The sequence below is a fragment of the Bidens hawaiensis genome, unplaced genomic scaffold, assembly GCF_021521415.1.
Source record: "Bidens hawaiensis isolate Kalapana, Puna unplaced genomic scaffold, B.hawaiensis_p1.1 tig00001032_1, whole genome shotgun sequence".
Classification (NCBI taxonomy): Eukaryota; Viridiplantae; Streptophyta; class Magnoliopsida; order Asterales; family Asteraceae; genus Bidens; species Bidens hawaiensis.
Window position 1 is genome coordinate 218,450 of NW_027491060.1, and position 24,810 is coordinate 243,259.

The 24,810-nt window shown below is 36.2% G+C and overlaps 4 protein-coding genes across 4 annotated transcripts; 1 reads left to right on the forward strand and 3 right to left on the reverse strand.

The window, feature by feature from the left end:
* Window positions 1-1,885: 1,885 nt before the first annotated feature.
* Window positions 1,886-3,610, forward strand: LOC143552690 (elongation factor 1-alpha-like). The gene is made up of 3 exons (XM_077042842.1): window positions 1,886-2,192; window positions 2,695-3,059; window positions 3,146-3,610. The coding sequence occupies exons 1-3, from the start codon at window positions 2,093-2,095 to the stop codon at window positions 3,377-3,379; spliced, it is 699 nt and encodes a 232-aa protein (XP_076898957.1). The 5' UTR covers window positions 1,886-2,092; the 3' UTR covers window positions 3,380-3,610.
* Window positions 3,611-8,095: 4,485 nt separating this feature from the next.
* LOC143552701 (uncharacterized) lies at window positions 8,096-10,667 on the reverse strand. Its single transcript, XM_077042854.1, has 2 exons — window positions 9,623-10,667; window positions 8,096-9,549 (listed from the first exon to the last, which is right to left on the reverse strand). Exons 1-2 carry the CDS (start codon window positions 10,360-10,362, stop codon window positions 8,967-8,969), a joined length of 1,323 nt encoding a protein of 440 aa, XP_076898969.1. The 5' UTR covers window positions 10,363-10,667; the 3' UTR covers window positions 8,096-8,966.
* A 4,042-nt stretch (window positions 10,668-14,709) lies between these two features.
* LOC143552711 (V-type proton ATPase 16 kDa proteolipid subunit) lies at window positions 14,710-17,232 on the reverse strand. The gene is made up of 3 exons (XM_077042862.1): window positions 17,040-17,232; window positions 16,675-16,960; window positions 14,710-15,113 (listed from the first exon to the last, which is right to left on the reverse strand). Exons 1-3 carry the CDS (start codon window positions 17,116-17,118, stop codon window positions 14,981-14,983), a joined length of 498 nt encoding a protein of 165 aa, XP_076898977.1. The 5' UTR covers window positions 17,119-17,232; the 3' UTR covers window positions 14,710-14,980.
* A 1,902-nt stretch (window positions 17,233-19,134) lies between these two features.
* Window positions 19,135-20,664, reverse strand: LOC143552721 (histone H3.3). Its single transcript, XM_077042869.1, has 4 exons — window positions 20,612-20,664; window positions 20,341-20,509; window positions 19,553-19,643; window positions 19,135-19,462 (listed from the first exon to the last, which is right to left on the reverse strand). The coding sequence occupies exons 2-4, from the start codon at window positions 20,487-20,489 to the stop codon at window positions 19,292-19,294; spliced, it is 411 nt and encodes a 136-aa protein (XP_076898984.1). The 5' UTR covers window positions 20,490-20,509; window positions 20,612-20,664; the 3' UTR covers window positions 19,135-19,291.
* Window positions 20,665-24,810: the final 4,146 nt, after the last annotated feature.

Sequence of the window (24,810 nt, forward strand, 5' to 3'; positions counted from 1 at the left end):
CGTCGGGTACTCTGTATGCGGCGCTCATTGGCTAAAGGTAACCCGAGCCGACCACGAGTCCGGACGGACGGAGCCCTGGCGGTCCACCTATTGAGGGATTCCCCGGATAAAACCCGACCCACACGCCCGCCAAACGGCACAACAACGAGGAGCCGGTAAAACCGGGTGAAGAAGAAAATTTCATGCAAGTGTATCTGTCACACGGACCTCATTCGTACTCTCTTTCCTCTTTCCACTAACATTGTCTTTCCATTATACACTCATAATCAACTTTATCTCTCATTATTTGAGTGCACTTCACTACGAATTTATCATCTCTCTTATCTAACTCATCATCTTTTGTTGAAAAATCCCCAAGGATTTGTGCCATATCATTGCACTGGGGATGGTCTTTCTTTTTTAAGTGTCAAATATTATTTACATGTGTCCCTTAAGAGCCTTGATCACCCGATTCATGCCTACTTCATGGATTTTACGCTTCAAACACCAACACAAAATCCTAATTCGAATAATCCATTATCATCGAATTACAATTTCTCAACTCACGCACCACACAAACCGTTTCATCCACAATTTCCTTTGGTCACCTCATACTCACAGATTCAGGTGACCCAAACTTTCGGTAACACTCAAAAGATTATGTGGGTTTTAGAGAGAGAAAGACAAGGGCATTATGGTATTTTCAGTTTGTTATTAACGAAAAAAGAAATGTGGTTAGAGGGTCGGATGCAAAGTGGAGAAAAAAAGAAAGGACAAAAGTCAAATTTTCAAAACAGGTTTTCAACATAATTGTGCTTAACTCTAAATAATACTGCTGCATAGTAATATAATAGAGGGGCTAAAATACCGTTAGGCAATTGCATAGGGACTATAATGTAAACAATTCAGTTATTTGCATGTGCCTGATGAATTCTGTTTTGATCGCTCTGTACTCACTCCATTTCAATTTCAAGGCTATATATATATATATATATATATATCACCAGCCATAAGTAAATCGCTATACTCAATTCTGCTCTAATCCTCAATCGGTTGCTGGTTCTCTGTGTTCTTCGCTGAGTTCGTTGTGTTGTTCGCTGAGTTCGCTCTCTCGCTCCATTTCAGGTAAACGATTTCGAATGAATCATTGAACATGTCAAGTTACCGTTTACTGCTAGACGATTTGTTTTCAATTTCGATTTAATCATTGAATACGCGTGACCTAGGGTTTAGTTACACGAGCTGGTTCTCAATGTGAAGTAAATGTAAATGTAAATCACATCGTTAATCTGCGTAATTAGAGTTATTGCTGTTTCCAGGGTTTAGTTACGTAGTTTTGTTATCAATTTCGAATAAATGACTGTGTGCCTGTACCTGGGGTTTAATTGCATGTTTCCGTTTTCAATTTGAAGGTAAATTGCAATTAAGTTTAGAGTTAATCTTTGTGATTAGAGTTGAGTGCTGGTTTATAGGATTTAGTTACATGATTTGGTTTTCAATTTGAAGATCGAGCGTGATTAGAGTTAATTGCTGGTAACTACAGTTTACTTACTCGATTTGGTTTTCAATTTGAAGGCAAATGACACATAAGTTTCGAATTAAGTATTGATTTACTCTTTCTTATATGCGTGAGTGTGACTAAGGTTGAATTCTGGTAGCTAGGGTTTTGTTTCACAGGTTTGATTCATAGGAACTTGTTTTTTTGTTTTTCTAAACTTCAGATGGAAGGTGGACGTCGCAAAGATATTTTGGATGGTGAACCTAAGTTCTGCCGATTCTGTCATGAGGAATTTTCTTCTTCAGAAGAGCTTGTTGCCCATGAAGGCATTTGTCCGTTAGATTTCTTTTTTACTTTAAATAAAAGGTTGAATCGTGTTATGACCGATATTTGTTTTTAATAGTCCAAGCAGGATGCTGTAACGGAGTTGGTACAATCTATGTTTGATGGATGTGAAGTGGCTGTGAGAACTGCAGGAGTAGATCCTACTGTTAAGTTTCCTGTTTTCCATTGATCCAATTGTGATTTTACTTTTTAGTTCTAATTCTATACGCATCGTTTTCTTGTTTTTTTGTCTAGTCCATTACTGTGCCAGCTACGCAACAACTTGTAGATATGTTAGCCGAGCGACTTAGAATAACAGCGGATCAAGCAGAAGCAAATCGCTGTGTTGCAGCTGCAGCTGCGCCTGGTCCTGGACATGGTCTTCCTAAAAGTAAGTTAACTAGTAATAGAAAGTCAACTCGACCCATTATGGTTTTACTAATAACATTGCATACCAATTGCGGCTGTAAGCTGGATATAACTAACATTAATGAGCAATTCAATCAAAGTTAATCAGTCAAACTTAAAACCCAAACCGAACTTTGATTTTGAAGTGCTAGTCGACTCAAATCACTTCCCATGGTTATTATTTTCAATGAAAGTTGATTTGGTCATCATAAATCATTTTTGGCTAATCAATTCTCCAAATTCTGTGATTTTGGGTCAATTTGACTTTAATATTTTTTTTAATCATAAAGACAAAAGAAATCAGAAATATAAACATCATATTATATTTTTAGTATTAATATACATGCAAAAAAGTAGAAAGAAACAAATTTTTAATAGACAACAATCTTCTTTCCCTTTTATATTTTGAGGATGCCACTACTATTTAGAAACCAATATATGTTTTCATGCTCTAATTTTCTTCCTTTGTTTTTTTTGAAATACAGAGTATTCTTCTGCACTTGTTGTTCTAGGTCAATCGGGCTGTGGGAAGTCTATCATCACATGTTGCTTGATTGAGGAGCTTGGTGGTGGAGAGATTGGTGTACTTGATGAATTCAAGCAGGATATTAACTCGTCTGCGAATTTTCTTTGGAATTTTAAGAGCAACCTCACCAATTTCACAGTCATTGACCCTCCTGGGCGTCTCGACAGCATAAAGAATGTCCTAACGGGCATCTTTTTGGCCAACACTGCTTTGCTTGTCATCGATGCTACCACTGAGTTCAACACTTCAAAAAATCAACTGGATGACCATTGTTTGTTAGCTTATGCCCTTGGTGTGAATCGCATTATATGCTGCTTTAACAAGGTGCCAAATACCTCTGCTTTGTGATCAGTAGTTCTAGTTCAACTATTTGTTTTCCCAATTGCCCTAACCGTTAATTTTTTTAACAGATGGATGCAACGTCCCCAGAATACTCTGAAGACAGGTATATTGAACTTAAGGGAGAGGTGTTGACCCACCTCAACCGAGTGGGATACCACACCAGAAACACAATGTTTGTCCCAATCTCTGCTTTGAATGGGGAGAATTTCACACAGAGGTCACCCAATTTGCATTGGTACACTGGTCCAACCTTGGTTGATGCATGCGCTCGATTGTTTACCTGCACCCTCGGTATTCCTTGACTCTTTGCGCTTGCCCATCCACAAGGTCACCCGTAAGCCTTACATGTCTGAAGTACAAACTTTTGTGACGGGCCGTGTGCTTCCTGGAACTCTGCATACTAATTCAAGCATACAGTTGTGCCCTGGTGGCTGGTCAAAGGTCAAGCATATATTTTTTGGAAAAGAACAAGTGTTAAGAGGCAACTTTTGGTCTAAGTTATTGACTTTTCTTTGAAAGCATACGGGTCCGATCCTATTGTTAAGGACAAACCCGCCAAACAAACATCGTCGTTTACCTCTCTCTTGCTTGTCATCAGTGACGGGACTATTGAATTCAAAAACCAGGCTGTGTATAGACTTGTATCCATTAATGCTGATGTGGAGGTTGTGGTATCCAAAATATTAAATCGGGTTGATCATAACACCGGGCGCAGCACTAAAAAAAGATCCCGAGATGTTAGTTGCTGGGGATGGTGGACGAGTGGAGTTTAATCTCCGGAAACCAGTTTGTGTTGAGAAAGTGAGTGACTGTGCTAGCCTTGGAAGATATATGCTGTTAAACAGTCACCAAGCAGTGGTAGCTGTTGGGGTGGTGACAGATGTCAAAGTGGAAGCTGTAGCTGGTACCTCAAGCAGCAAAGGTAAGAAGAAGAAGAAGAAATAGTGGTTGGGATTGGTTTGGGATGGGGACTCATTAGTTTTTGAATAATTGTTGTTTTAGTACATTTTATCTGCTTTGTTTGACTTGACGTAGTACCACGTGTGTTTTGATTTACTATGTGACATGATATGAAGGTTATATTACCCCTATATTTCTTCTTGCCTATATAGAACTTTTCTGTGTAATCTTCCTTTCACCTCCACTTTTCTTTAATTATATTTTTATTTTTATTATCTCTCTTCATAACTTTTCTTGGGTGTATTATTAACCGGTGTTTTATTATTTGGTTAGCTAGCTTCTTATTAGTCTTTGATTTTCAATAATTAGTTATTCAAAAAAAAAACTAACCGTCTAGAAATAATGCAGTAACTAGTTTATCATGCAGATAAATTTGTAAGATCACTCCCATTGGTGATTGATGAACCTTAGGTGAGTTGTTTCACTATTTGGACAATAAAAAAAATAAAAAATGCAAGGAGTTTGACTAAGACAGCTCCCATTGGTAATTTTATAATGAGATTGGTGGGCCCAAAATTAAAAAAGAAAATAAAGCAATCTAGATTGTCAATCTGGGTTGGTGGAGCAAACCCAGATTGCAATCCAAACTAACCCCCAATAACTTAATTATTCAATTAACTTTTAATATTCGAACTAAAAAAATAATTAAATATACGGTATTTCTTAAAAAAAATTATGAACATTCCAACATAAATTTTATTAAAAACAGACTTCGTTAAAAAAAACTTTTTTTAAGTTGGGATGGGTTGTGAATGTGTGTTAAAAATTGAGTAGGGTTGGGTGTGTAGATTGAAGAAAGAGAAATTAATTTTATAATGTGAGATTGAGATTGTGAGATTGTTGATGGGAATAATCTAAACCGTTCGTGCTAGCAAACCAGATTGCAAACTATTCTCCATCTTTTCCAATGCCAAATGTCAAGACATGAATGGTTTTCTTTTAAAACTTATTTTTCTTTTTTCTTTCAATTAATTAGTTTTTAACACTAATATTGTTTTTCTCTAATAACTTTTAATAATTAAGTTTGTAAAATAATCTAAAAAAATAGCATCGTTAAGTTTTTTCTTGTGAACATATGGGTATAAATTTTATTAAAACAAAGTTTAAAAAAATATATAATATTACATATAATTAATATTAATCACTATGGTTTATATTATCCAATACTTGTCAACTTTCTATTGGTTTATAAAATTTTTTTAAAATATTTTTAAATTAAATATATAGTTTATTTTTTAAATAAAGAAATTATTTTTTATATTTCTAATCACTTTTAATAAAAAAACAATTATAAATTATCTTTATTTAAAAAAATAGTTAAGATTGGGTTGCTAATGAGTGTGTAAAGTTTGGTTGGGTTGGGTTAAACAAAGATATATTAGTTTTATAATAAAGATTGGGTTTGGTTGGTTTGTGAATGGGGATAGTCTAAACAAAAGGGTGTTTGGGATTATTTATTAACTTTTGAAAAAATTAAAAATGTTTGATATTGTATGTGATTAACTTATGGAAAATGTTAAAGAAGGTAAAATAAGAAATTTAAAAAAGGCAAAAGCCCCACAAAGTACACTGTTAAATTGTTGAGTGATATGATGTTGATAATTAATATAGACTAAATAAGTATTATGAATGATCCTTGTGTTGATATGATGTTGATAATTAATATAGATTAAACAAGTAAGTTATGATTTATGAATGAGCCTTGTGGTTTACGTCGTTATGAAAGAAACTAATTTCTATTTTCCATTTAAATACATAAAAATAAAAAATAAAATGTGTTCTCGCAAACTAACTCATAAAAGAAAATAAAAGATCATCAGTTGTTATTGGGATGAGTAATGCATGAACTGTTAACCAAAAGTAAATCGAAAACTGAAGAAACTAAACCAAAATCGATTGTCGTTTATTTTTGTACCCTCGGCTAACCGAAATTTACCGAACCAAAAATTTATATTTTAACATTTATCTAGCTTTTATGTCCATCATTTCACATATTTCATATTTTATACAATCATTTTATTTGTCTGTAAGCTAGGGCCGACTCTCAAGGAGGTCAGGGTAGTAGATGGACCCCAACATAACACCCACTAGGCCGGAATCTGCGAGTACGAGAAGACCGGAAGTAAGGTCGACTCAACCTCTTTGGTAGCCTAAAATGATTTTTAAAAATGAGGTCTTGTAAAAAAGTAATCTTCATTACACTACAAATAAATCTGTCATTTTTTTTTGCAAATACACAAGTAATGCAGTTTCTCACATCTTCTCAAACCTAGTTCAGTTTAAACGTCGTTCAAACCACACACATTAATCCAAATCTCATATTAGAAATGTATAATTATTAATTTTGTTTTTAAAATCGGAAGCTTTAGAAAGTGGTCCCTAGCTTCATTTCAAACTTCGAAGTCCCTAGAGACGGCATTGGCCGGAGGAAACTGCGGATGAGATGAAACTGTGGTGTGAGTTGAGAATCTGTAATTTGATGATAATGGTTTGTCATAGTTAGGATTTTTTGTGGGTGTTTTGAGGCGTAAAATATCATAATTAGGCAGGAATTAAACGGTTGGAGTTGACAAATTTTGATGAGGAAAATGAGTCTTTGTGGGTTGGAAGTGGAGTGACTGATAATGGAGAGTGGGAACCACTGGGAATCACTCAAAATCTCAAATACTCTTGTTGCGCACAATCCTAGCATTACCATAACAATCAAATTCGAATCAGATGGATTCGCGATTCTCTTGAACACATCTTTTGGGATCAAGTTTGTAATTAGTTATTTTAGGGATCAAGCTTGCAATATCTGCAAACCACAAGGACCAACCATGCAGTTAAGTCTAATATTACGTTAACTGTTTGTTACATGCTAATTTTGCATGCCCAGTATGAACGAACCTTTTGATTTTCCTTTAAAAAAAATGCTTAAGATGAAACTACAGCTTGTTTAACTTATGAGTAAAAAAAATGACCAACTCCAATAAACCATTACCATTATATATGACTTAAGGTTATTTAGAATTTCTACCGTTGACCTGACTAATGAGTTTTTGTTCATATGTAACGAAAAAGTCAAAATGACCAAAAACTTAGCCTTTTCTAAAAATGCTAATTTTGACCAAAAACATCAAAAATAGTCGACAAATTTCGATTACCAAAATTAACAACCCTGTCGAACCTTGCTATAGAATCCCAAATTGCCCAAGAACTACATATAACCCAAAAGTGTACAAAAGGCAGAATAACCAATTATTGCTTTAAGTTAGAATAAAAAAGACACTTGTGTGCAATTAAACTGAAAAAACCCAGCCTACAAACTTTGGCAACCTCCATCAGTGTGGTACTTTTGTACCAGTATAACAAATGCTCTTTAACTCTTCAACACACTTCTCCAGCTTGTTCTTTAGCTTCTCTAAGGGCCCCTGCATATCGTGCAGCCTGCAATAAAAATTTAAACACTTTTACACTAATTATGAATAGATTAAATTTATTACTCTTCTACTACAGTAAAATACACTCAAAAATCAAGAAACAAAGAAAGTCAAACTTAAAAAGTCAACATGGTTACATACCATAAAAGATACATTAGAAGCTGCAGTCAAATTCAAGCCAACTCCACCAGCCTAAGGACATCAACAAAACCTGCAAGAAGCCATAACTTATATTTTTAATTAAAACCAATTATATACATTATATGCGCACATCTCTACTTTTAACGTTATTTTCACGAAATTAGAACCATTCAACCAATCCCAAAATCATCAAATTAAATATAGTGGGCTGGGTAAAGTGGGCCGGGTTGCGTCAATTGTGAATTTTGTTGAGGGTAAAAATTGTTAGTATTGAAATCTATACAAAAGCCAAAATCAACTCGAAAGTGAACTGGGCCAGTTATTTGAAACCGGTCGTGTCAAAAAACATATTAGATAAAATGAGAACAGGTCAAAAAGGTTGCAATTTCACCGGGTAAATTTAGCTTCTTATTTAAGCCAAGCTATGCCCAAAAATAAATATATAAAACACAAACTATAAAAAAGGTAATAATAAATAAATGTTAGAAATACCTTTGTTCAGCACCTCATAGCTTAAAGGGTATGAAAGCCCATCATCTTTTTCATCATCCGTGGCTTCACCATTTCTTGAATATCAAGCATGATATCACTTAGGCCAACGGGTAAGTTGAAAAGGGGTTGGGTTAGGGTTGACAAATATATTTACTTAAGCTGGTATTTAATAGATATTAGTGCACTATGCATATAATATACAACATTCTAAAATTCAAACACTTAACTACTACTTATTGCATTTCCATCTCCGAGCAGCAGTTTTCTTATTTGTGACTAAAATCAAATAGTAAGACCTTACAAATAAATTTACTTAAGATGTTATTAAATAATTAAAAAAAACATGGTGACTTAGGACCAACTTGGTCCGATCCACACATGCGGGTCGAGATGATGTTCTGTTCCCATGAAATCCCCAAAACTTTCTTCCATACTAGAAGTGTGATACCTTCTTATTTCAAGAGAATAAAACACTATCTTCCTGTTCTTTGAATGTATGCGTGGAAAGTAAATCTTGTTTGCCATTTCTGCCGTTTTGGCTTCGATGCAAAGGCATGCCTTACCACAAATATAAATCGCATGCCTTCCTAAACTCTCTGTTTTCTTCCAATGTCTCGAATCGTTCATCTCGAATATCTCAACACATTCTCCAAACTCACCCATCGTGACTAGTAGAAGTCGTTGATCACATTTTATTAAAAAATATTGTTTGGGAGATTCGTAACTACTTGGGCATTTATGCCAAGTGTAGTCTTGGTTGTCCGTATCTATGAAACCTAGTCCTCCATTGTAATATAAAGCATACAGATTTCCGGTATAGTGTGTTGCAAAATGAAAGGAGTGAGTGTCATCACCACTATAGTTTAGTTGGAATCTACGCCAAGATGGTTCTCGAGCTACAAAGTGGACGTAAACAGGCCATTTGCCACGTGTTGTAAATCCAATAACCATACAATCGGAAGAAGTAGGTGGTGCCGATAAACAATAGTTGTTTAGACAGGGCACGGGTGGAAAGCTCACGGATACAATTTGTGAAGGGGTTAAAGAACATCAGGGGTCCTTCACGTCTACGTATAAGCAACCAACCACACACGGAAGAATATATTACCACATCACCAATCAATTCTCGAGGTGTGTTTATAAAGTACCTGACACCAAACGATTCAGTAAAAGAGATTTCACCTCTATCTTTGTGTAACACCATCAACCATGGTGAAAGTAATGAGTATGTCTGCAATCTCCCTCCCTTACTCCATTGGATCATAGGTGCTGCTAATTGGCATTGTTTGCATGTAGCACGGAAGTTGAGGTATTCGACGCCAACACAAAACTCCATAATCGTCTTCAAAACATCGAACGGAACGTTGAGAAGGCGTGACTCCATAATCTCTTTATCAACCCTTGCCACCTCATTTCCTCCACCATCCTCTTGTTGAGACTTAATTTCTCCATGTAACCTACACAACAAATGATCGATCTATCTATAAAAAAACATAGCACTTCCCACTTTTCTTGAATTAAAAGCAATACCTGTGTTCGGACATGGAAGATAAGGCTATGGTTTTATTCTTGAAGTCGTATGAGTGTATTACTTTGCCATATTCGTCAAGAAAGTGTACATAACCCCCCAACCCTGAGGGGCTGTAAAACGCAGAGTAATCATGAGCAAAATCTAGAAAGAATGCAACATCTTTGAGATCTTCCATTTTCTCCCATCTTAAATTATCCATGTCCAGTTTAAACACAAGCACACCAGCAATTGTTGTCTTTTCCACATTGCCCACCCTATTATTACGAAAAACAACGTAGAACAATTCTGTACAACATCCTATCAGAAAAGGAGTGCCTGTCAGACAACCATACACGTAAGAAGACGGGACCTTTATATACGGCAATAGACTTATCACAATTTCTCCATCCACGACCACAATATCAATGTGTATGACCCAAACATGACCAGACCCTTTACTCAATGCATATACTTTGTCGTTGTAACAAGTTAGGCTGAATAAGAAACCATCGCAACCCATTATGCTCCTCACATGTTTAGCATACGACATCTCCACCCATTTTGACCTCTTTCTTTTACAGTCCAGCCGACAAAAAATAATGGTGTGTTTTTCAGCAGTTACCATGAGAATTGATCCTGGATTAGCCAGAGGGGACGACAAACAGAACTCTTGGATAATATCCGAACCTCGATTCTTATCCGTAATTAAGCGGGGGAGACGTATGATCTTAGAAGTCATGGGGTTCCAAAGAGACCACATGTCATTATGTGGATGGTTGGAGAGAATCACCCACCCATAGAAACACCCCCGGATACGCCTCCCTAGATTCGAAGGAATTCGACACCTGGATTCAAATGGTGGGTCACGTGTGGTGTAGACAATATGGTTTCTGTTGTCGTCTTTGTCTTCGAAGTTGTGATCTGCCAACCAAGGATGGTTTGCAGATAGGTTGGTAATTGATCACATATGGAAGCACAAACATGCTTCTGCTCCATCTGAAAATAAAAACAACTAAGCTTATCAGTAAACTAAAAAACAAAGCTTGATGCTTTTATGTTCAAATGGGTGTTGAATCTCAATAATTAGTTCCCTTACCATATTTTTTTTACCCAACTCGATTTTTTTTCATCCTAAGACCAGGTGTAGTGGCACGTTGTGCCAGACGTTATGGCCTATAACGCGGGGGGTACACCGCCCCCCCCCCCCTGCGTTATGTTGAAGTTTGTTTTTTGTGCGTTTTAGATACAACGCGGTCTTCAAGGCTTTAGACCATGTGTAGTCGTAAAGCTCCACATCCAGGGGTTATGCGCCACGTGACGCCCAGTCAGAGTTATGGTTTTGTATAAAAAACAAGTGTAGTCATAAAGTTGGCATAACTTGGAGGGGGGCGGTGTTTCCAGAGTTATACCCTTGTGTTTTCCTTGTGTTTTCAGCGTTGTATATAAAACGCTTGGAAATTTGGCTTCAACATAACGCAGGGGGGGGGGCGGTGTACCCCCCGCGTTATGGCTCAAAACGCAGGTGGCAAAGCCACCACTACACATGGTCTTATAACTCTGGAAACACCGCCCCCCTCCAAGTTATGGAGGCTTTATAACTCTGGAAACACCGCCCCCCTCCAAGTTATGACTACACTTGTTTTTTTTGTACAAAACCATAACTCTGACTGGGCGCCACGTGGCGCATATGGAGCTTTACCACTACACATGGTCTAAATAATCATACAACCTGCCAATTAATTAAAAAGGATAAAAAGACCCATAAAGCTAAGAACTTGAACACAATCAAGCGTGAAAAGAAAAAAAAATCGTAAACTTGTATGAACAAACAATAAATTAACAGTTAGTAGGCATTTTAGGAGAATCGATCTCTCTCTGATAGTCCGATTTTTATTAAAATTTTAAAACAATCAATACCTTGCAACAGCAAAGCCCTGAGCGCAGCAGACAAGGAAAGGAATGCCGTCGTACCAAAACTCATCCCTAAAACTACTTATTATTATTATAGACTTTAAACTGTTTGTTTTTTACATTTCTTTCCATCACCTAAAGTTTGAGTTAATTACACAGTTGGTCTATGTATGCCCTGCTGGTGGTGCACGCATATAATGTATATATATGTGAACTTTCGGGTGGGCAAAAGTAAAATTGCACTAATTTTGACGTTATTTTACTAATCTCGTGAAAATAACGTTAAAAGTGGGGGAAGGTTAATCAGGCATCATGTGGTGGCGTTGATAGCCGAAAGACAAGGGCACATGCACCAATCAGCCGGTGTCCCGATGATTGAGTGCTATGTGCCTTATGTCCAAGGCTTGATGCAAAACTACTATCGAGCCGGGGGTCTCATCGGAAGCAGCCTCTCTATCCCTATGGGGTAGACGTAAGGTTGTCTACATCTTACCCTCCTCAGACCCTACCATAACATTGCTATTGGTGGGATATACTGAGTACGATGATGATGATGATGACACAGTTGGTCTATGTGGTTTTTCAAAAATAGCGAATCATTTTAGATTCATATAAAATGACCAAACGACCATTTTGTAAACAAGTTCTTTTTTAACGACGACGCACACACACATCTATTCATACTTCTGCTATTAAACCACTCCAAAAAAATCTACTCTTATGCCAAAGTTTGAACCATATTCTTCACTCTCAAAGGCAAGAGTCTTTACCATCCAGCCAAAGCTGGATAATCAACTCGGTTCTATTTTGAGGGCCTGTTCGTTTCCAACTATATATTTTTTTTTGCTTAGTGTGCTCGGTGTTTTATTAATCGGAGTTTTTTCTTTTGATCTTTGATTGGCTTTGTTGGTGTATTTTGTTGTGTTTGTAGCTGCTTTCTAGTTTTTTGGTGGAATGATGTTATATTTTGTCGTTAGAAAAAACTTTGATATAACCTACAAAAGTTAAGTTCAAAAAATGGTGCATTTTCAAACAAATAAAAGTGGAGGCTTCTTGCTCAGATATTAGATAAAATATTTAGGGGGTGCATTCCTTCAGAATATATAACAATAAACAAATGTCTTTTGGTTACATGGTACCATAGTTCATCAGAGAGGCCAAAAAACAAAAGTTCAATATTAGATTTAGTGTTATAATTATTTAATAAGTAAAACATACAAATGTAACTGAAAGATTGAAACTGTTAAATTTCACTCCTTTTTAGTGTTATGGTTCTAAATTGTCACTTATCTTTTGTTTTGCTTAAATGTTAAAGTGACCATTGTGTTGGGGATTTACCAAACATGCACGTTTTTCAGCTATGGATCAAAGAATTGCTTCAATCAATATCAAGTGCACTATGAAGCTATCATAAAGGGTTCTCTTGCATTCATGTTGCAGTTATGAGTTATGTATCGTTTTAGGCATAAAGTTAAGTACTTCAGTTCTATGTATTTATCCAGGATTTAAGGGTAGTGCTATGAAATTAAGATAACCTTGCCATATCTTTTAAAAAACTGTATGCATCTTGGCTCTTATACAACTTGTATTTTCTTTGCTAACATTGTGTTCTTTTGTCTCGGCCCTTGGGTGTGTGCTTTTTAGCATCTTGTGACTTCGACTAATATGGCCTCTATGCATATAGGGTCCCTAAAATTTAAGGTATCATACAAGATAAACAATGCCTAAGAGAACTTAAAGTAGTACATCCAAGTTAGCTGCCTTCTGTTTTGCAAAGATGGTTGTTGTGTTGCACCGATCAAACTAACTAAAATGCTCGGTAAAGCAAACCGATCCACAAAACAATAGCTTATCAGCTTAAATATTCTAAACCAAGCAATTATGCAGAACCTAATCTTTAACCATTTGAAACAATATAGCCATACCTAACACCAGCATCGCCCACGATCCCAATCGCCATACCGGCCGAAAGACCAGCTAAACCGCAAGCAAGACCCAAAGACAGGTGAGCATACCCATCAAACAGGTAATAAGACTTGGCCTTAGGGTTAATCCCAGTACTAATAATGACAGCAATAATGAGACCGTAAATCCCCAAGACTTCGGCCATAACCACCGGCACAATCGACTTCATGACCAGCTCTGGCCTCGTGACTCCCATGGATGCCACTCCAACGCCACTCTTGGCCGTATCGTAAGCCGCACCCGAAATTCAAAATATTCGGTACCGGTACCGGCATTTCTTGAAAAATTCAGGAAATATCGGTACGGAAAACTAAAAAACTTGGTACTGATTCGGTACCGACAGTACCAAATCGGTACGGAATCTGTAACGGTACAGGGACGGTACCGGTACTGAAAATGTTCCATCCCTAATTCAACTCCACCACTCAACCAATGTTATGAGTCATTCTCCATCATTCAGCACCAATTGATTTATTTATATCAATTAAATACAAAAAATATATAAAAATAAGGAAAGAAAAAAATATATGATTGGGTGAGATTGTGGGTGGTGGGGTCACAAAATGAGAAATATAGGAATGAGCTCCATGATGGCCCTTGTGTGCATCCGGTCACTAGCGACCAAGGAGGCAGCGACATGATTTTCCAATGGTGTCATGTGTGCCACCCCAGCACCCCTAATGAACATGAACATGCGTGAACCATACCCCATGGTCTTACGTTTATTTGGTGTTCTCTCTCCAGGCATCAACTTACTATCTTATATCTCAAATAGTTTTCAATACTAGTCGGTGCATATAAGTCAACTTAATCATATCATATATCAGACATGTGAACCTAAACTCGACACAAATTTCACTCCCTGACACAAACGCAACCCATTTCACACGAATACATATTATTATTTAGCTTCTGCATGTTAGTACTCTAAAATTTCAAAACAAAACAAAAAAAAAAAGCAAATGCATATAAAACTACTCTTAAATTATAAAACTAATTGTCTATTTCTTTTTTAATACTTATATTTTTAACATAAATACTGTAAAAAATGACATTTTTAAAAATATAAAGAAAATAAGAAGCTAAATGGGTCAACCTGAGATACTAGAATACCCATTTACACTTGATCAGTTAACCAAAACCTGAAAATTTTGTGTTAATTTCGTGTCATGTAATAAACTCATACCCCAACCAAACTCGACAAAAAAGGATTACACACCAACAATATCCATAAACATAACAATCAAAACTTAACCACTCGGAAGATCTGTTATTGTTAAGTTATACAGAATAAATAAATCACAACCCGTGATTTCCATATCTTGAAATGACACAAACCATATTTGCAAATAATAATAGCATAAAACAGAATTTTATTGAAGAGATACTAGAATCTAGTCTACCACCTACACAAAAGAAAGGTAGAACAAACCATGCCTCTTAACCAGAGGAGATAAATAGTGATTACTTTAACGCACTCGTAGGACCCACAATCGATTCTTCTAATCCGCTCTGGATTGACCAGCTCGAGAAGAAAGAATAATGCCAACAATAAGACCGTAGAGAGCCAAAGCTTCAGCAAAAATGAGAATCAAAATCATTCCAACAAAAAGTTTTGGTTGTTGTGCATTGGCCCTGTATTTACAACACAATTACATTCAGATTAATCAGACTCCCATGTTTAGCAAGAAAAGAAACAATAAATCTCATGAAATATATAATTAGAGATGACAAGTTCAATCCATCTGCTCATGAATGACCAGATTTGGGTTGTGTTTTATCACGACTCAAATATGTCAGATAAAAAATGGTAGGTAAAGAGAAAGATCAATCAGGCTGAATCCAAAGTCCGTCTTTAATGCATAAAACCTCCTAAATTGTTTTATTCAAAGATTTAGATTATTGATACTATAATATTGTTTATATGCTCATAACATGCATTAGGTATTTATAATATTTTTTTGAATTGATAGAGAAGTGTTAGCAGGCCAACCGAATCCGACCAGACCTGTTTCAACTTGTACAAGAAAACTACATGTTTCAATCCCACACCACTGTTTTGACCTGTTGCCCAACCCCATGACTCACTCATCATGTCAATTCAAGAGCAAAACAATAAAAGATGCAACATGCTAACGTCTGTCTTTTATCACCAATGATACAAATATAGAATATCACCTTACTTCTCTTTCAGAGTTTCAGTCTTGAAACACTTTAGGCTTTATTGCATGTATAATATGTTGGGCTAAATTTCTAATGCTAAGGAACATTTGTGCATCCAAATCTTAAACTCAATTCAAGATTGGTACATTGTAGGGCATTTTTATGGGAGAGAATGAAGATCATACTTTGCAGGTTCCCAATTAAAAAAAAAAAAAGAAAGAAAAATGAGACCTAGTTCAACAAAAATTCAATATTAAATTTAGTGATATGATTATTTAGTAAGTACAACATACAAATGTAACTGGAAGATCAAAACTGTTAAATTTCCCACCTTTTTAGTGTTATAGTTCTAAACTGTCACTTATCTTCTGTTTTTCTTGCAGCTTAAAGTGACTAGTGTGTTGGGATTTACCAAACAATTGGACATACATGTTTTCAGCTCTGAATCACAGGGTTTGCTTCAATCAATATCAAGTGAACTATGAAGCTATTAATCTATTATAAGGTGTTCTTCTTACATTTATGTTGCAGTTATGCACCATTTTATGCATAAAGTTTAGTACTTAAGTTCTATGTATTTATCTAGAATCAAAGAGTAGTAATAGCGGTATGCAATTAAGATAACCTTTGCATATCTTTCTACAATTTCTATGCCTTTTATGCAACATCTATCTTCTTGTCTATCATTGTGTCCTTTTGACTCGGGTGTGTGCTTTGTTGCGTCTTGTGTCTTTGACTACTATGGTCTCTAAGCATATATGATCCCAAATAATTAAGGTATTATACAAGATTAGCAACGCCTAAGAGAACTTAAAGCAGTACATGTAACTTAGTTAGCTAACACCAAGCTAGCTAGCTCCCTTCGGTTTTGCAAATATAGTTTTTTTAGACTCTAATCTATCAATCAGCGTAAACAACTAAACATATTAATCTTTCTTTCACTGATCAAACAACTCAAATTCCGGTAAAATCAAACCGAACCCACAAACAATAACCGATAACGTTTAAGCTTATTGTCACAATATAACCATACCTAACACCAGCATCACCAACGATTCCAATGGCCATACCAGCCGAAAGACCAGCTAAACCGCAAGCAAGACCCGAAGACAGATGAGCATATCCATCAAACAGATAATAAGACTTGGCCTTAGGGTTAATTCCAGTACTAATGATCACAGCAATAATGAGACCGTAAATCCCCAACACTCCGGCCATAACCACGGGCACAATCGACTTCATGACCAGCTCCGGCCGCATGACTCCCATGGACGCCACTCCAACGCCACTTTTGGCCGTACCGTAAGCAGCACCCATACCTAGTTACATGTAGTAGATTTTAATAATCAGATGGAATAATAATAATAATAATAATAATAATATGGGGATTTGAGTTACAGGAGAAGACTAGGGCGGCAGCGGCGCCGAGGAAGCCGAAGAATGGAGCAGTTTCGTCGCCGGAGAACGTTGAAGACATTGTTGGTTGATTGATTGATTGATTGATTTAGGGTTTTCAATTGAATTGAATGGATGTGAGGTTTTGTTATTGAGATGTCAATCTGATCTCCCTAGACAGACAATACCAGCTTAATCAATTGTCTTTCCTGCCAACAAGATGCCAGATCTTTTTCTTTTTATTCTTTTATTTGTATTATTTATCTAAAAAAACGTGTTGTCTGACAACCATATGAGATTTTCTTTTTTTTTTTTTATTTATTAGTTTTATCCAACAGGAAACGACCATATGAGTTTTATTATTTTAATCCTGAATAATACCTATTTTATCAAAAGGAAGTCTGGTTAGACTGAGGGTAGTGGAGGCTGAACGGGGGGCGCGGCCGCCTACGTGGTTCGCGAACACCGCTACACCCCTCAGGTGAGCCAAGGCGCGGTTGGCCCCCGTAGCTAGAACCGCGGGGTGCAAGAGAGAGGAGTGTGTGTATGTTTTTAGAGAGAGAGAGGAGTGTGATATGTGGTGGTGGTGGTGTGATCTGTGCTGGTGGTGGTGGTCTGGTGGTCCGGTGATAGGTGGTGGTGGTCCGGTGATCGGTGGTGGTGTGATCTGTGTGTATGTTTCGCTGAGGGTGAAGAAGAAGAATATTAATATTAAAATTAATATTTAAAATAAATAAATAAATAACTGGATCAAGCCCTGATCACCTGGACCACTACACCCTCTGGGGCATGGTTGAGGGGCTTGATCCTGTGCCACGTGTCAACGCCTACGTGTCGGGTTTTGCATGGCTCACTTAGGGCTCAACCAAGCCTCATTACTCTTAGCCTTAGTGTTTTGTCCTTGTTAGATTGAGGGCAATGATAATATGGTGTTAAGAGGGTGTTTGGCTGAACTTATTTTTTTTGCTTATTGTGTTTTGGATGGGTAAAATGTTCAAAATACCTCTCCAAAAGCAACTAAAAGCACCAAATTAAAGTTTTTTTGCTTTTTAAAGGGGCATTTTGGACATTTTGCCCCTCTAAAAAGCAATAAGCAAAAAAAAAATAAGCTTAGCCAAACACCCCCTAAGTTGATTTCATTGTGGCTTATTTGGAAGGCAAAGGGTTTATTTGGAAGAAAAGGAACAAGATGATTTTTATAACTCGGTCTCTCTCCACCGACTTCATGGTTGAAGAACTCGAAAGGAATTACGAGCTCAATGATAAACTTCTTGGTCGGTTTGGGTTAACTCCCCGTTTTCATGTATTGTGGCTTGAGAGACAGTTCCTTTTATTGTCCTTTTTACTTTTTCTTCTTTTGTGGTTGTTTACAACTGTTTTCTAGCTTCCTGTTGGTGGCGTTCTCTTTGGGTTTTAATATATTTCTCTTGTTCTTATTGCACAAAATTAAAGGTTGATTTTGAAAAAACTTTTTGACTGTTTAAATTCTTCTATTCCAATCTCTCACGCGAACTTCCCATATAAATCGCAAAATTGGATTCAAGGGAACCTTTCTTCCTCCAGGGCCGTCTATTCTAGTGAAAGCCCTATGACTCAAGAATTTAATCTCAAAAGAAGGGTGCGCCAAGGGGATCCTTTTTCCTGTTCTTGTGATGACAAACGGATTGTGGAAATACAAGTGATTCTATGCCAACGACGATACTAATCATGAATGGTCATGGCCGGTTTCAAATATCTGTGCAAGATTGCTACGGAAATTTCCATTCAGCCTCCAGTCTAAGATTCTCTCTTTGGACTTGGAATGCAATCCAACCAAAATAGAAATTTAGTTGGGCATAATCCATTGCTTCAGGTAGCAACCCCCTTCAAATACGCAAGACAAGACATGGTTGACATCTTCGAAGCCTGATTATCTAACCGTAAAAAGTTCCTATTAACTTCGGGGCCTATCAGTGGTGAGAAAACAGTTGTCGCTTCAAAATCAAAAGAGGGTTTAGGTATCGAGTGGTTAAGAACAAGTAGCATTCTCTTTTGATCAAAATGTTTACAGAAAAACAATTAGTAAAACAATCAACAAAATTAACAAAGACCATGAATACGAAAGCTAAATCACTGCATACCACATTTAAACTGTAGCAAATTTACAAACCACGTCCCAAAACAAAAGGGTTCACATTACAGTTTCATCCCCAAACATCAAAAGAACAAAACAAGTCCACAATACGAATACTAAAACATGTGATCCTAACAACAAACTAAGCACGCTCCCCACGGATACGCCTTGCCAACTGGATGTCCTTGGGCATGATGGTAACCCGCTTGGCATGAATAGCACACAAGTTGGTATCCTCAAACAAACCAACCAAGTAAGCCTCTGCAGCCTCCTGAAGAGCCAGCACAGCGTGACTCTGGAACCTCAGATCAGTCTACACCAAAACAATAAGAAAATTAGCTTTAAAAAACATTATAAACTGACAATAAATCGATAATTTCAATTCAATAAGTTGAATAGAAACCTTGAAGTCTTGAGCAATTTCACGAACAAGCCTCTGGAACGGCAACTTGCGGATCAGCAATTCGGTACTCTTCTGGTACTTACGGATCTCACTGCATTTTCAAACAATTTTGTTTTTAAAAACAGATTATCAACAAAACTAGAGCTTAAAGTTTATGTTTTAATAAACACAACTACCAATTTCAAATTAGCTATGTGTTTGTGAAAAGATCCTAAACGGAAACCCAAATTACATTAAACTAAACCCAAAACATCCAAATAATATTTAAAAGACCCATTCATTCATATGTTCAAAACATAAAATTAATAATAGATCTCTTTATAAATATTTATAAAATGAAGCTTTAGATCAAATACAAACTAAATTAACTGGCTAACCGTGTGAATCTATTAGCGTAATAACATATACAACATAGTTTTAACTATATAAACAATATAGTGTAGCATAATTAAGCTCCTTGATTCGCACAATTTGTACATTAAATTTCCCCTATAAAATAGTAAGTATTATTTATTAGTTTATTTAAATTTAAAACCCGTTTTCTTTAAAATTATTAATGTTGATTTGTCAGTGTAGATGTTTTCTTCAGAATATTTTTATAATCAAACGATAATTAAATATTAAATAATAAATTTCAAAGAGTTTAAGTTCATGTTGTAAACAAGTTAACCGATTAGGAACTAGTATTGAAATAATCAAACGTAAATTGATAAATAAACTAAAATAGAATTAAAATTGACGTTAAATAACGAAACTATAATCAAATTAGGGCAAATTAAAAAACTCACCGGAGAGCAACAGTTCCAGGACGGTAACGATGGGGCTTCTTGACTCCTCCGGTGGTCGGAGCTGATTTCCGGGCAGCCTTGGTGGCAAGCTGCTTCCTAGGAGCCTTTCCACCGGTGGACTTACGAGCAGTCTGCTTGGTACGAGCCATTGCGATTCAAATCAACAAAACTGTAACTAAATCAAAATAATAACGATTAGAAGGTAAAATCAACAGATTTGTAGATACCGATTAACGAACGATTGATTAAAGAACAGACACGATGAACTTACAGAAAAATTGGGGATTAGGGTTTCGGATTTCGCAAAAGTAGAATAATAATGAGTGGGTATATATATACACGGGAAGACGTGGATTTTGTGTTCTCAACGACTTCGGTGAAAGTGGAATTGGTGATCCGTGAGGTTGGTTTTGATTGGTTGGAGGTAAAATGGACGGTTGTGATTGGTTAGATGGAGTAGACTCGATTGATGGTTTTGTGTTTGTTTTGACTCGGTGGATTTGTGTTTCTTTTGTGTGTTGTGACTCGGATTGATGAGTCGGCTCGGAAATCGTGTTTGTTTGATATGAATGAAATTATTAAGGGACCAAAGATAATGTTACTTATTGTAGTCGATGTAGATTAATTTAAGAAATACGTGGTTTTATGCCTATGTATGTATGTTTTGATTATGGTATAATAATGGTTTATTGTATATTATATACGTGATATTTCTAAGTTAACAATTTCGAATTTCAATTTCACACGATGGCAAATTTGTAATTAAACCTAAATTTAATTCGTCGGTGCTATTTAATTTATCGATTACAAACTTCCTTAGATTTCGATTTCAATTTCTAGCGATGACATATTCCTTTATCCGAAGTGCAACTTAATTATACAACCACCGACCACCGGAGAAGTGCAACTTAATCTACTGTCGTGCCAAAAGTGAAACTGCACCATCATGCACTTTTGTGCACCATCATGCTCTTCCGAGTGCACGAGCCCGTGCACTATCCGATGCCGAGAACAAGACACATCAACTTTGAAAGTGCACTAGCTAGTGCCGGTAATGCACGACCATGCACTTTTAGTGCATGACGGTGCACTTTTTTGGAACCTGCAACTCTGAGCCGCCGAAAGTGAAACTTTGACTTACCCAAAATAGTGCACAACCATGCACTTTTTGTGCATGACCATGCACTTTGACCAGAAGCTTATAAACACTTGTTTTCACTTCATTTGAGGGTGTGGAGCCTTGGTGATTCTCTCTCAACTCTTAAAAATTATGTTTTGTGTTCCTTAAGAGTTTGAAGGCTTCCACCATCCTCAAGATCCATCATTCCATTCTTTAATCCTTCTTTGATCTTAGTTTACTTCCTATTGTTCTTGAACATGTTTTGTAAGCTTATTTCTAGTTTGATTGTAGTTGTATTACGCCTTATGGGCTAATTACTTTTGCTATCTATACAATGTTGAAACTCTTATTAATGTGATATATTATCTATGCATTATTTTGGTAAAGTGGTTTTCTTTCAAGAATATGGTTGAATTTATAAGTTGATATTGATTGAGTTCATGCTTGTTATGTTACATAACCTTGTTAGTTTTGCAAATGTTTAGGCATTCATGTTGGAAAACTATGTTCTAGATGTTTGTTTATAAACTTTGAATGTTCATGAAATCTTTGTTTACATTACTAAGTTAGGAATGACTAGTAAAAATTAACTTGGTTATATAATTATTGATGAATATGAAACCCTACACTTAGTATTGGAAAATTGATGAGTGTTGTTATGATTCTTGACTTGGTGATGACTTGCTAGTTAAAGTTTCATAAGTTTATATTAATTTCATGAATTTGGCTACTTTAGTGTAATCTTAGGTGGTTAGAATGTTGTTCATGCTAGCTTTCCTTTGATTATGAAACTTTGTTGTTTTGACAAACAAGTTAGTCTATGTTTATCTCTTGATTGAAAACCCATCATGATGATTATTTGCTAGTATTAGGTTGCTTTATTGTAATCTAGTATGTATGTTTAGATTCATGATATTTTACCATATTATTGCTATTTTATCATATTAGTAGAGTGGATTCATGTCTAGGTAGTTTGTTGGATTATATTCTTGTGTTTTTACTTGCTTATTTTCATTGTATGCTAGTTTAATTAGTTAAATATTCAAATCAAGATTTATTTGTTCGGTTGGTCATTTACAGAGATTTAGTACTAGAAAGTTGTCGTGTCCATGGATTGATACTCGGTTCTTACCGACATTTATTACAAACGATAGGTACACTTGTCTTTCGTGTGTGGTTTAGTTGTAGGTGAAAACCTATTTTAAAACCCGATTTGTGTGGAACTTTTACTTAAATTTTTATATATATATATTCACACACGTCATGTGCCCTAACCGGAAACAAAGTACACTCGTTTGGACGGTTCCATAGTTTTAAATTGTAACATCAAGTTATTTGGTGGGTTATCAAGTGAACTAGTGCACCCGATAAAAATAAGGAAATAAGGTATGACTTGGGACCTTAACTGAACCAGTTTTGTGGTAAGATTGGTGGATACAAGTTGAATGGAAAAGAAAGTTTTGTGTCGAGATGTTGCTTGAGGGCAAGCAATGATTAAGTGTGGTAATGTGACGGGTGGTCCATGGGACAACCCTTAATTGATTTAAAGCCGTAATTATCATGTTTTGTATTGGTTTATTTGGTGGAATTAGATGACTATGGTATTATTGATGAATTGTAGGTACAAAGGAGGTTCCGGAGCGATTATGGTGTATAACGAATAAGCCTAAGGAACCGGAGACGCGAAAGAAGTGAAAACGAGAAGGCGCGGTGGAAGTCCACCGTGGCCCACGGTTTATATCGTGGGCCACGGTCCAAAACACATAATGAAACAAAAGCCACCGTACCGTGGCTGGTACGGTGGCCGTGGAGCTCACCGTGGCTCACGGTCCAACCGTGGGCCACGGTTCAGTTTTTCCAGAAATCCACTGTGACCCACGGTGTAGACCGTGGGCCACGGTGCGGGTCGTAACTGCCGAATTTTCTTTGTTTATTACTCGTGTTTGGGCTGTCTTTTGAGATATCTTTCATTCCAAACAAGCTAGGGGCGACTTTTTGAGAGCAAGAACAATACTTTGGTAATTCTTATCATTAGTTTGGGTTTGTGATGTGAATGATTACCCTAATTGATGTGATGTTGAATCAAACTACGTGTGGCTAATCATCTTTATGTTCTCTCCCGAATTGTAAGGTTTTCATTTGGATTACTTGTTGCTTATGTTATTTGTGGGATAATCTTTTGATCTTATGAATATATTGCTATGGTGATTGTGAGTTTGTATTGTAATTGTTAGTATGATTTAAACTCGTGTTCTTGACTATCCGTTCTTGGTGCCATAGGCAATCGAGATTTAGTAGAAGAGAATTAGGGTTAATAATACTAAACTGATTTTTGTGTGACAACCTTGCGTTTTTGTAATCCAAGTACTTAGTCCTCTTTTATCACAATCAATTGCATTTTCACAAAACTATATTCGTGTAGTTCATTCCACAAATAAGCGTTAACTTAATCAACATTGGAAACCTGAAATCGGGAGAGAGCATTGTTTCTCTTATTGTTTGAAAACTCGTTTAATTGTTTTAGTTATTTTCGTGAATCAAATCAATCAACCAAATCATTGAATTTATTTTCTGCACTTAGTTTAATATAGTTAAATTTTATTGCTACTTAGTAACGCATTTTCCACAAACTCCCTGTGTTCGATACCCGCTTATCACTATCTAATAGTTGTAATCGGTTTATTTTTGAGTGAGTCTTCGACCTCACGTCAATGTCCAATAGAAGTTAGAGGAATTTGCCATCCTAACTTACTCTATCAGACATGGGGCCCGCATCCCATTCATAGACTTGCTTCCATATACCATACATACAATTATAATCACCTTCCTGGCGATACGTACAACATCCGAAGATCATTCACGCATCGACAAACATTCATCCATAATCTCAGTATAGTATATAGCACATAAACATATATGGCATACACTTACCACTTAAGGTAAGTGTATTAACATTTCACATTGAGTATGCACACAGCCCCGAAAACATAACAAGGAAATGGAGCTAGAAACTCACTTGGATCCTGTTACGTTCTCCGTTCAGTGTTATTCTTTTATTTAACTGAGCTCTGCTAACTGTATATTAATCACATGTATCAATACTCGTTCTAATCATATTATTTATGTTTCACCATAAATGGTTAAGTCTGGTCTATTATAATAGCATTGTATTTGAATACCTTGTATTCGAATGGTATTAGAATACATTTTTGTTAGCATACATTTGTATTCTAATGGCATGTGATTAGAATACATTTGTATTTGCATTCCACTTGTATTAGAATACCTTTGTATTCGAATGGTATATGATTATAATACATTTGTATTCTGATCACATTGTAATCTAATTC